The sequence below is a fragment of the Apodemus sylvaticus genome, chromosome 14 (assembly GCF_947179515.1).
Source record: "Apodemus sylvaticus chromosome 14, mApoSyl1.1, whole genome shotgun sequence".
Taxonomy (NCBI): Eukaryota; Metazoa; Chordata; class Mammalia; order Rodentia; family Muridae; genus Apodemus; species Apodemus sylvaticus.
The window spans coordinates 14,564,983-14,577,935 of NC_067485.1; the positions used below are offsets into that span (position 1 = coordinate 14,564,983).

The window sequence follows — 12,953 nt, forward strand, 5'->3', positions numbered from 1 at the left end:
GGCCCAAACTTCCCCAACCTCAACGGATTTCGGGGATGGTCAGTCACAAGCCTACTATGGACCAAGTGCAGGGAGACAGAACCACTGGCCCCCTTAATTTAAGAGTTTCCACAGCTTTAAAGATGCCTCTCCCTCTTTGAGTGGGCAAGAGTAAAGCTACACTGGCACAGGCAAAGAGGGCCTGGGCGTGGCCAGACGGCGAGGGGCGGGGCCAGAGCGACAGACGCCTGTCGTGTGCGTGCGCGGCTCCAAGCGGGGGCGGAGCCTGGCCGCGGGCGCCTGCTGTAAACATACAACATGGCGGCAGCGGCTCCAGGCGCTCTGGGCGCCTGGAGAGCGGGTCGCGTCCGCCTGGTGGCCGCGTGCTGCGCGCGGCTCGGCCCCGCGGCATGGGCTAAGGGGACCGCCCCGAGGAGGGGCTACAGCTCTGAGGTGAAGACCGAGGATGAGTTGCGCGTGCGGCACCTGGAGGAGGAGAACCGAGGTGAGCTGCGGGCAGCGCGGGCGAGGCCGCGGAGGTCGGCCTGGCTGTCACTGCGGCCCGAGGGGACGGTGGCCCTCCGGGTTCAGCCTGCAGGGTGATGATGCTCGCGCATGGGGTCTCTCCAGCCAAGGTCGATGCGGAGCGTGTGGTATAGGGCCAGGGTTGCTTCTTGCTGTGTAATAGCTCCCTGCTACCCCAGGCGTCAGTGCGAGAGTTGTACGAGCTGCAGCAGCGATGCCTTTATTATTATTATTATCTGAGTGACTCTTAAATTAAAAGCATCCTTTTGCACATTTTATCCCGGAGAGTTAGTTTTGGAGGACTGTTGCACTTCCCTTAAAGAATTTTGAACGCTTTTTAATTTTTTTGCCTTGCTGAGTTCCATGGGGTAAATAATGAGGCTATTCATCTTGTCCTTGGGCTTACTATGGTGGGAGGAGGCAGATATATTCGTGCATGACAAAGGGTGGAAAGCTATGAAAATGTGAGATGAAGAGGAATGCTGAGTTCCCTTTAGTTGCAGTGTCGTTTTAACTAGAGTGATGGAGAAGGTGGAATAAGGTATTGCCCAAGAAGGAAGAGAGGACCACCCAAATGCATTTTGACATCCATTTATAGGGTGCTGTAATCTGTTAAGAAGTGGAAAATAAGTCAGGATGGCTGTCTTTTTAGAAGCTCTCCTGTGTATTGAAGGTCAGATGATGCTTGCTTCAAGGCTTGTTGCGAACCCTGAAATGCCTGCAGGGTTTATCTCTCACCAGATCACCTAGGCTGCCCTGAAAGTTAGTGTTGGGATCACAGGGTTGAGCCACAGTGTCTACTCCAAGGCATTCTGTAGGCAAGGGAGACTGACAGTTCTGATGCAAAGTTCCCTGTGCTCCACCCATCGAATAGATCAAGCAGAAAAATAGGCACCTGATGAGGTGGTTGTGGAGATGGAAAGGTAACTGTGTATTGATGGTTGAGCAGTCTGCATAGAGTGCTCAGAAGTATGCGGAGTCATTTTGTTTCTTGCTCATTCAAGCCTTCTGAGACAGTGGGATGGTCAAAATGATGGAGATATTTATTTAGAAAACCGCAGACAACAAGTCTGGTGTGACAGAGTTGCAGGAAGCTCACCTGGGACAGGCCTGGAGTCATTAAAGCCTTGAATGCCAGTCTTTTGGGTAAGCTTAGTTTTGCTAGTGTTTCAGTTATGCTATATGCTCCAGGGGTGTGTTACTTATGAAGGGGTTAGGAGCACAGCTAGCTGTATGTGCTTTAGTGTGTGTGCGTATGTGTGCATGCACATTCATACAGAACCTCCTAGAAGTCTTTAAGTTGGGATGTGATTGGACTGAAGGGACGATATAGCCCTTGGAAGATTAATTGAAATTTTGATAAACTGAAATGTTTATCTTAAATGCAGATATTAGTAATTAGGTCATCCTGGCCTAACGACTGACCAAGCATTCTTTGAGGATTGGCAGAAATGATGGTGCTGGCTTTGCTTTCTTTGATCACTGAGCCAACTGTACATAGCGTAGAGGAAGATGCGAGGGCCAGGGTGCTGCAGATGGAGTCTCTGAAAGGTTGGTGATACAGGGATACTGAGCCAGATTGTCAGTGGTCTAGTTACTAGTGGCTTGCCATGGACAGACAGACAGACAGACAGACAGCAAACGACATGGCAGGGACTCAGGAGAGTTCGGGCCTTGGCACCAGAGGAACACAGCATTGAGGGGAATCTGAAGAGTGGAATCAGGCCTTGGGAAGCAGGAGCTGTGTGGTCTCTTGCATATCTTTGAGGATGGATAGGTGTAGTTTCTCAGCAGGATCCTGTGTGTGTGTGTGTCTATCAGTATGATGTAAGTTTACATCCTTTGATGTAAACTCAATTCTGGTGAGAAATCCCAGTGTTTTCAGTAGGTTGCCCGGTGGTCTGTGAGAGGGAAGGGGCTGCTGGGGGTTGTTGTGGCCCCAAGTAGATTCTAACATCACGTTCTCAATAGTTTCCTGGTGCTTTCATCAGAGCAATGAGTCCAAAATGTGATACTCTCAGCCTTTCAAGACTATGAGAACCCTCTGGGGGCAAAGAAGCACCAGGCTTCATTGGTGAGGTTTAGGCTGGCACCTGGGGTAGGCACACAGGACACTCGAGGCTTGCAGCTGTTGTCATGGCTGTGTTTGTGATTTGCAGTGGAGATCCTCTCAGAGAGCCACGTGTTTCCCTAGCACTTACTGTTTCTTACACTGTTGTTGATCTTTTTAGTTTTAGAGTAGCCTAGTGGTCCCTGGCTTGGCTTGCAGAGGCCCCTCTTAGTCTTTCCTTCTGGTCTCCTGTTTGTAGCCACCCCTTTCCCACGTGACTTCACATTGGTTGAGCTGGGGTCCCTTGCTTTCGGTCTTCTCTACTCCTAGGCCGCAGCTCACAAATCTTGCATGCACCCAAGCTTGCTCTTCTGTAGTCCTTTCTTTTTCTTGGGGTGGGGTGGGGTGGGGTGGGGTGTTCGAGACAGGGTTTCTCTGTATAGCCCTGGCTGTCCTGAAACTCACTCTATAGACCAGGCTGGCCTCGAACTCAGAAATCTGCCTACGCCATTAAAGGCGTGTGCCATCACTGCCTGCCTCTGCAGTCCTTACTGCTTAGCTTTCTTAGCATCCTTCCCGGAATGGCTTCTCCCCCCCTCCCCCCCCCACCCCGAGGACCTTGGGCTGTAATGTGACCCATTTTAAAGATGTCTTTGTGAAAGTGTTGGGACAATTTCTGGCAGACAGAACAGACAAGCAAGTGACCAGAGCAGCAGTCCTTAAAGCATGGTCTTCACCCTTCACATCTGGATGCAAACATCTGGTGAGAGATATCCCTGAAACCTTCCCACGGCCTTTACGTAAGCCAGCTTCATCCGAACGAGGCTGGTAGACATGGCAGCGGCGGCGGCTAGCACATCTTTCTCTATGTTCTAAAAATAAACATATAAAATAAAATGTTTCTATGTATTTTATGAATATGTGAATTATCTAATAATAAAGTTATAGTGTCTGGATCCAAGCCGACTGACATGGGTGCTGGGAACCGAACTCAGGTCCTAAGAACAGCAAGTGTTCTTGACCACCAAAACATCTCTCCAGCTTCAATTTGGAACATTTAATAAAAACAAAAATCAAACTCAAAAAAAAAAGGTAATCTTTGATGGGACACTTTATTTACCCCCTCCGAATCCCTCCCAAAACATTTTGTCTCCATAAGTTTGTGCACACTAACTGACATTTCTGCTTTTTCTCTTGTCATGAAGGGACTTATTTGGCTCATTTCATTTTCCAGCTTCTTGCCGATGTGTAGGAATCCACTGGAGTTTTGCCCATAGGCGTTCCTTATTGAGTGCCTCGATGGCCTCTTCACTTGTTCTGATACTTTGTCTATTTCCCATATATGGCATGTCATTTGCACATAGTGTGCCTCTGCTTCTTTCTGAATGTCTTTATTCCGTTTTTCTGGCTAAGTTACACGCCTTGAGCCTCGCCCGTTGCATCATCCAGCCGCTCTTGATCTGTGGAGAAAGCTCTGTCAGACTGTGCTCCCCCACTCTGGTGCTAGTGCTGCCTAGGTGTGTTTTGTCCTTCATTAGTTGAGTGGGGGAGGTTGTAGAGTGAATTTTTAACCCATTTTTATCTTGTTGAATTTTGCCTAATACTTTTTCTGGCATGATCTTGGCTTTTCTTGCTTTTAGCTTGTTAAAGTGATAAATTATTTTAAATACTTTTCAGTAATGACCCACACCTCTATCTCTGGAAGTAAATCCCAACTGGTTGTGATAAATAGTTTTTGTATATTGTTGGATTTGATATGCTTGTATTTTATTTGCATCTATATTTATGAGAAATATTGATCTTTAGTGGTCTATCCTGTAATCTTTGTCCAGTTAGTGCTAACCTTGTAGACTGAGGTAGGACATGGTCCTCTGTTTCTGTTTTTCAGAGACTTGAAAATTACTCAAGTGTCTTTAATAGAGGTTTTTCAAATTACTCATCTTAAAAAACAAAACAAAACAAAACAAAACAAAACAAAACAAAACAAAACACTGTTTGGGGGGCTGGGAAATAGCTCAAGGGGTAAAGTGCTTACCAGGCACATGTAAAGCCTGGTCTTTCAGCACCTATCCGAATGCCCGCTGGGATTAGTGGCTGTCGGTTTTGTAATCTCATCCTGTTAGAGGCAGAGAATGGGAATCCTAGAGCTGAGTTAGCCAAAGCTGGTTGGCTCTTGGTTTAGATGAGAGATGTCAGCCTTGGTCCGACAGACAGACAGAAAGACAGACAGACAGACAGACACACATGTTGGTGTATTTGTTTTATTATTTTATTGAGTTCTACATCTCCCTTCCTTCCAACTTTTATTCTATCGTAATCCCTCCCAACCCCCAACACTAGGTAGGAGAGAGAGCTTAGAGGGAAAAGGGGCTAGACCTCTTTCAGCTAACAAAGTCGACTACTTCTTGCTGATTAAAGGTGCTGGGTTCTTTGGGGCAAGTCCAATCTTCGTCGTCAGGATAGCTAATAGTCCAACAATAGCAAATACAGGGGCAGCAGCACCTGCCTTCTTCCCTGGAGCACTGGTGCCCCTCTAGGGACTCCAGTATTTATTTTCTCTCTAGAGTCCTCAGAGTTAGACTGTCTGCAGCTGGCGAAAATCAGGCCCTCCTAGAGCATGAGACAGTCATAGTTAACGGCTGTGGACAAACGGAAGCAGCGCATAGCCCACACCTGGGATTAGAACAAAACCTTATAAGTGGGTTTTTAAAGAAACCAAAACTCACCCCCACCCCCACCCCCTCTTTGTTTCGTTGAACTTTCTGTGCTGATGTTTGGGTCCCAGTGTCATGGATTCTGCTGCTTTTTGCCTTTCTTCTCCTTTGCATTTAGTTTGCTGTCCTTGTTCGTTTAACATAGCTTTGCTGGCCTAGAATTGAGGTCTTGCTTCAGCCTCCAGAGTGCCCGGGCTGGAGTGCACTAGTGCGTGCCTTAAGGTGTTTTCGTTTTCGCCCCCAGTGTGTCTGTCCTACTGATGTTCCCTTGAGCTTGAGAAAGCTCAGTTGTGACAGGGTGGAGCTTCTGCAGTCAGTGAGCTGCTGCTGGGCCAGTGTGCTGGTCAAAGTGAGTTTCCGTCTGTAGTGCTGTGGGGCGTGGGCTTGTCTCTTCTCCACATAGCTCCGTTGGTTCTTCTACAGGTACAAGAACGTCAAAGATTATGATGTCTTAGAGGAGCAGGATCCCTGGCTATGAAAGGCTTTCTTTTGGGAGGCTGTGTCTTGCTCTGAAATCAGCTCTCTGTGAACTTAGTATACCGGCTCCAGCTCTGTGCCAGCATGATTCATCTTCAAACAAACAAGAAATATGTCTTCAGAGCTAGGCACCGAGTCCTACTTATTAGCCTCTCTGATCATCGTATCTGTCATCTCTATCATCTACCTATCTACCTGTCCATCTGTCTAGTAATCCATCTGTCTGTCCATTATTGGTTCTGGACAAGGTTCATGAAGTCAGGAAGGGAGGCTGAGTTCACTCAGGGCAAGTGTCCCACCTGCTGAGCCATGTCAGGTGTACATGTGTGTTCTGGGTCCCCTGTAGGTAGGTGTACGTGTGTGTTCTGGGTCCCCTGTGTAGGTAGGTGTACATGTGTGTTCTGGGTCCCCTGTAGGTAGGTGTACATGTGTATTCTGGGTCCCCTGTAGGTAGGTGTACATGTGTGTTCTGGGTCCCCTGTAGGTAGGTGTACATGTGTGTTCTGGGTCCCCTGTGTAGGTAGGTGTACATGTGTGTTCTGGGTCCCCTGTAGGTAGGTGTACATGTGTATTCTGGGTCCCCTGTAGGTAGGTATACATGTGTGTTCTGGGTCCCCTGTAGGTAGGTGTACATGTATGTTCTGGGTCCCCTGTAGGTAGGTGTACATGTGTGTTCTGGGTCCCCTGTGTAGGTAGGTGTACATGTGTGTTCTGGGTCCCCTGTAGGTAGGTGTACATGTGTGTTCTGGGTCCCCTGTAGGTAGGTGTACATGTGTGTTCTGGGTCCCCTGTAGGTAGGTGTACATGTGTGTTCTGGGTCCCCTGTAGGTAGGTGTACATGTGTGTTCTGGGTCCCCTGTGTAGGTAGGTGTACATGTGTGTTCTGGGTCCCCTGTAGGTAGGTGTACATGTGTGTTCTGGGTCCCCTGTGTAGGTAGGTGTACATGTGTATTCTGGGTCCCCTGTAGGTAGGTGTACATGTGTGTTCTGGGTCCCCTGTATAGGTAGGTGTACATGTGTATTCTGGGTCCCCTGTAGGTAGGTGTACATGTGTGTTCTGGGTCCCCTGTAGGTAGGTGTACATGTGTGTTCTGGGTCCCCTGTAGGTAGGTGTACATGTGTGTTCTGGGTCCCCTGTAGGTAGGTGTACATGTGTGTTCTGGGTCCCCTGTAGGTAGGTGTACATGTGTGCTCTTTGCTTTTTCTGTGAGGCGGCACCCAGCTGTCCTAGCACTGACTTAAGGCGGCTGCATTCGGGAAGAAACCCCCAGGACTTGTCTTTTGTTGCCCCTTAGAAGGTTGCACTTTGATGACCAAAGTGGTTTTTGTCTGTGTGAGGGCATCCACCCCGGTGCCTCACATGCCAGACCCTCACAGCTGATTCTCAGTGACGCCTTGGCTCCTCCTCGGCCCTGTCTGGTGTTTGGTCTTTCCTTGGTTCTGCTGCGCTGCTACTTTACAGGTGGGTTAGTAGCTCTGCGTTCAGAATCAGGGTGTGCTGAGTGGCTGTGCGGGTAACTTGTGTACGAGCTTTTGGCTTACTGTGTAAGGGCATGTTTTCTGATTTTCAGACTTGTAATAAGTGCCTGCCAGTGTGAATTGCCCAAATCTTGCTAAGAGCCAGTCATTTGGTTGTTCTTCCAGCCTCTCCTTTTTAGCCATTTCTGAAATGTGTCTTCCCCTTAAACAGCTTTTAGGCATGTCTCCTTTCTGCTCCCTTCCTGCTGGGCTATTTTGTATGGTATGTTTATTCTGTCTTTTTGGCTGGGTAGAGATGACACACGCCTTTAATCCCAGCACTTGGGAGGCAGAGGCAGGCGGATTTCTGAGTTTGAGGCCAGCCTGGTCTACAGAGTGAGTTCTAGGACGACCAGGGCTGCACAGAGAAACACTGTCTCGAAAAACCAAACCAAACCAAACCAAACCAAACCAAACCAAACCAAACCAAACCAAACCAAACAAAGAATGGTAGTGGCGCTTTTTGTGTGTTTGGTTTTTGGCTTTAATTGTTGGTCTTTTAAGAAATCAAGTTCTAAGTTGTCTGTTAGAAAAGTAGGTACAGGGCTGGAGAGATGGCTCAGAGGTTAAGAGCCTTTACTGCAGGTTCTGTCCCCAGCACCCACATGGCTGGCTGCTCACAACCTCAGTTCCAGGGGATCTCCAAGACAACAGGCACCCATGTGCACAAATACAGGCAAAGCACCCATACATCTAACGTAAATGTAAACAACTTCCAGTTGCCGGGACACCTCACCCTGTTTTCAGAAGCCTGGAGCTGGTGTGCTATAGGTGGATTGTGACCACCTCAGAGCATTACCCAGGCTGTTGATTTTATTGGGGTTGTCAGGTTCTGTCAGTATTTTCCAGGGGTTGGCTTATTAATCTATTTTTTTATTAATAGTGAAATTAATGAAGTTGGAAAGATTTTAAGTAAAAATATATATCTTGGGGAGAAGACAAAGCCTTAAGAAGGATGCCGCACTTTTAGGCACTTTCATCAAAGCTGGTCTGAGTTCTTGCTGAGACTCGTGGCATTTCTGGTTGTTCTTATTTTCAGACAGAATGGAACACCAGGCCCCCTTTGTTTCATATCAAATAAATGTTAATGTAGGGAGCTGGGGCGCAGCTCAGCTGGTGGGGTGCTTGCGTTAAGCAGGGAGTGGTGATGTGCCTGTAGTAACCCCAGTTTACCCTCCATTGCATAGCGAGTTGAGAGCGAGTCTGTTCTGCATGAGATCCAAGTTGTTCAGTAATGGAGAGCTGCGCAGTTAGCTAATTCTGTCACCACGGGCTTGGAGGTACATGATAAACCTGGATGCCCTTACTGATGACATAGTTTCCTGCTGGCCCAGCTTACTGATGGTGGGTGTAGCTTCCTGCTGGCTTCTCTCCTGAGTCCTTTCTGGAGTCTCACCCACAGGTGGACATGGCTGATCTCTTAGGCGAGCTGACAGTGAAGATTAACCACACATGGCCTACCCTGAGCTCCTGGGCTGTCGCATTTCATGCTTGTGCGAATGAGGCCTCTCAGCTGGCCAGCTGTAGTTAGGTGCTCCTGTCTCAGCTCTGGTTCTCCTGGAGAGTCATGCTGTGGGGTTCTGCTGAGATAGGCCACAATTCTCTTGCTGGATCTTAGTTCTCTGATAGGCTTAAAGATGGTTTATTTTCCTGTAAAAGCACGGCTTTTCTATGCAGCCCTTGCTTTGAATAATGACACAGAGACCTTTGCATTTATTAATAACCTTCAGGCACTGTAGCTGGGCAGCTTCTGAGCCATTCTATCCTGACTGTGGTGGCCTGGCCTACTGCCCAGCTGGGACCCGTCATCTTGGTCCTGCTCTGGCACCTCCTCCTCCCTGTGTGACTCTCTGGGTACCAGCTGAGACCTTTTCTCCCTCTCCCCCTTTCCATCCTGCTTTTTCCTCTTTTGCCCAGCTATAGGCTGTTCAGCTCTTTATTTGACCAATCAGGTGATGGAGAACAATTTTTACAAAATGCTGAGTTAGGAATGCTTCTTAGTAATGGCCGAAGGACAGTCAGCATCTGAAATCAGCATCTGCATACACAGTATTGCCAACACATTCCCCAACCTTTTCCAGTTTCTTTAGCGTTTACACCTTGGGGTTGGGTGATGATTCCTAACCCTGTGGTTTGATGTTGTGACCAGTGGAGTTAATTTCTGAAGTTATTTTTAGACGATTCATTGTTAATGTATAAAATGTAAATGTTGCTGAATTCATTAATTAGCTCTGTAGGTTTTTTTTTCGTGAGCTCTGTGGGATTTCCTTCACAGGGACCCTGTCCCCTGTCCCCTGTCAGTGGGCATAATCCTACTTCTCTCTTTCCTGTCTTGAAGTCACTATGCCCTTTGTCTCTCTCCTGCCAAGTTGCCTTCGGAGGCTCTCAGCACCACGCTGAGAAGCAGTGGGGCCTTATTTTGTTGTTCATCATTGCCTGAGGACTCTGTCTTCATTGAGTATGATGTCAGCTCTGGTTTGCCCCGTGTCCTTTGTCACATTGAGCTAAAGTCTTACTGGCTGTGTGTGTTGCCTTCTAATCAGAGGACTCTGTGTTTGTCCGGTTCTTCTCTTCATAGAAGAGATGCTCATAGCATTTCAAACACTTGCCAGTGTTCTGTCAGTGTGGTCCATTGCCTTGATTTGTGCGTGTTGCCTTTGACTTGTGTGTAAGGTACGTATAAACCTAATTGGTCTTTGTGCTTTTAGACTTTGATAGGTTTTAAATGATTCTGTTTGTCTTAGGGTTTCTATTGCTGTGAAGAGACACCAAAGGCAAACATTTATTTGGGGGCTGGCTTATAGTTTCAGAGGTTCGTCTATTATCAACATGTCCGGAAGCATGGCAGCCTGCAGGCAGACAAGGTGCTGGGGGAGCCGAGAGTTTTACATCTTGACTTCCTCACTGGGCAGAGCTTGAGCAAAGGCCCTCAAGGTCCACCCCCACAGTGACACACACTTCTTCCAACAAGGCCACACCCACTCATGGTGCCACTTCCCATGGGCCAAGGCTATTCAGACCACCACACTGTCAGAGGATTTGGAAAACAATGTGAAGGTACTTTTTAAGGTCTTTGTTCCACCAGAAGTGTCTCTTATGTTTCTAGTTGCTAAAGCCAGAAACCTGGTAGATGCCGCCAGCCCTGCCTTCCAGTGTAACCAGCCCTCAGTCCAGTCATCAGGTTTGCATCCCCACATCTTGAATAAGTCTTGAATCTTTTCACTTCCCTTGGTTTGTACTAGTGCCAGCCTCCAGATGTGGCAGCCCCGCCCCAGGATCGTATGTGCATGTGTGTAGAGCCAGCTTCTGTTAGCTGGCACTCCTAGTTCTTAGGCTAAAGATAGAACTTTGATCTTGGCCCGCAGGCGGTTCTGACCTGTGTCTACGTCTTTGCTTGGCTGACCACTCTTCTTTCCGCCTCCCATCATGCACTCTGTGTGGCTGCTTTTGCTTCCTCCTGTGTGTCCTCTGTCCCAAATTCAGTCTCTGTGTTATTTGCTTTTCCTTTATGTCAAAATGTCTGTATTGTACAGAGATAATGTAAACAAGGAAGGAGTTAGTTTTGGGCTAGTGGCTTCAGAAGGTTCATTCCGTGGTGGCTTGAGCCAGGCATACATTTCGGCAGAACACCATGCTGGCAGGAACATCCAGTGGAGGAAGCTCTTTCACCTCTTGGAGGACCGCGAGCAGAGGGAAGGGAAGACAGAACCCCACACTCAGTGACCCTCCTCCAGCCAGGCCACCTCCTGCCTTTGCTACTTTCCCATAATGCCATCACAGAAAGACTCCATCAAGGGATGAGTTCATTCCCTTCATTAAGTCTTAGACAGGCAGGCGTGCATCAGTAGTTCCAGGCGTGTCTCAATCCAGCCATGCCTCTTTCCCAGTGGCTTCCACTTTCCTACTTGCTCTTCCTTCTGGATCTTCTCAGCAGTGCCTGGGGAGCCTTTCCTAGACCATCTTCCTTTGCCCCAGGCCAGGTCAACCTGACCAGAGTCACCATGTTATCAGTGTGCATTTAGTATGCAGCTGAGCACCATCATGTGGGGTCAGTACATCTGGCTTGAGCTACTGACTTCTTCACACAGAAACTGAAGCTTGGATGTAGTGCAGCCACCTAGGTGTGGAGTCAGAGAGTCGGCTGCTCACTAATGGCACATCCTTAACCTCTATAGCATAACTTAATCCCTGCAGCATAGCCTCAGCACCCCCTTAAGCTCCGCAGCCTACCTGGGGCCGGATGCTGGCTACCCATCAGGCTGCTATGGGATCAGTGTGCTAGTATACCCAGGGCTGTGGGCCCTGCTGGAGCACAGCTTTTAGACACTGCAGTGGGCCTTCTAACTGTCTCAGGCCCTGCAAGCTTCTCTCTACCCAGAGGGGCATCTGGATGTGTGCATTTTGCCTTGATTTAAGTCAGGGACAGATAAGGCCCACACCCAGTACTGGAGAGGGCACTTCTGATTCCCAGTGAAAGTTTGTGCTTCGGGAGAAGGTTGAGTGCAGGGTGTATAGATTCACAGAGCTATAGTTAAGGCCGTTGAGTTCAGGTAATTGGCAAATAAAGGATTTTACGTAAGTGGTGAATCCTGTGCTGGGACCTGCTGCAGCTGGTTGGCGAACCTGGTTTAGATGAGAGTTTGACAAGATGGGGATGAGCAGGAAGAGCCTGGGTTTTAGGGGAATGATAATGAAATTTGTTTTATTTGGGCTGAGTGTGAATTGCCTGTAGATTTGAATAGAAGTGTTGGGTGAAGTGCGCAGGGCCAGGTCAGGAGGAAGTCTGGCATAGAAGTAAGTACTTAGGTTCATCAGCAAGGAGCAGTGAGCTTGCCTGCAGCTGCAGCAGCACCAGAAAGCAGGTCAGAGGCCTGCATGCACCCAGGCACTCCTGAGATGAGGCAGGAGCTGGAGGGGTAGGTGGGAAAGCGGCCATCATTGGCAGGGTGATGGTGAATGAAACTGTGTCTGCCCGGCTCTACTGTGGCCTCCCTGGCCTTCTCAGGGATTAAAACCTGGAAAACATTGCAGAGTCCTTTGAATTGAAGGCCCGGTGACGCTGACATTCTTCCCTTAGAGTGAAGTGAGAGTATTAAGCACTAGTTTAATCTGCAGATTAAAGAAACAGAAGTACTTGCTTTGAGAAGGAAGCTATACCTGTGAAAATAAGGGCCTGTCTTTACCAGCAGCACGGGCCAGGAGGGCAGGTCTGTCAGGCGCCAGGGTCGTCTATACCTGCAGTCTGCCTTCTGAGCGCCACACTAACCCGAACGTGTGTCCTTCTTCTCCCTCCTTGATTAGGCATTGTGGTGCTTGGAATTAACAGAGCTTATGGGAAAAACTCACTCAGTAAAAACCTTCTCAAAATGGTGAGTGTAAGATTAAGCTGCTTGCTTCTAACTTAACATATTGTTGATATGATTTTGAAAATGATTTTTTTCTCCCCCTCCCCCCACTTTGGTTTAGTTATCAAAAGCTGTGGATGCATTAAAGTCGGATAAGAAAGTCCGGACCGTTATCATCAGAAGTGAAGTCCCTGGGATATTCTGTGCTGGTAGGTAAAATAATCTTCTGTTGTTTTAAGGTTTGTTTTCCTTCTGTGTATGAGTGGATCTGTATGCCATATGCGTGGACACCTGCAGAGGTGAGGAAAGGCGGCTATTTCCCTGGGGGGCGGAGCTACCAGCATT

General features: G+C 48.2%; 1 protein-coding gene across 3 annotated transcripts in view; it reads left to right on the forward strand.

The window, feature by feature from the left end:
* Positions 1 to 265: 265 nt before the first annotated feature.
* The window catches only part of Auh (AU RNA binding methylglutaconyl-CoA hydratase), a 93,713-nt gene continuing 81,025 nt past the window's right edge, over positions 266 to 12,953 (forward strand). Inside the window, exons 1-3 of one of the 3 annotated variants that reach the window (XM_052156844.1) lie at positions 266 to 484; positions 12,565 to 12,632; positions 12,730 to 12,817. In XM_052156844.1, the coding sequence (XP_052012804.1) occupies positions 298 to 484; positions 12,565 to 12,632; positions 12,730 to 12,817 (343 nt within the window). In that variant the 5' untranslated portion in view covers positions 266 to 297. The remainder of the gene's footprint in view (positions 485 to 12,564; positions 12,633 to 12,729; positions 12,818 to 12,953) is intronic. The other 2 variants (XM_052156846.1, XM_052156845.1) reach the window with 2 other exon arrangements.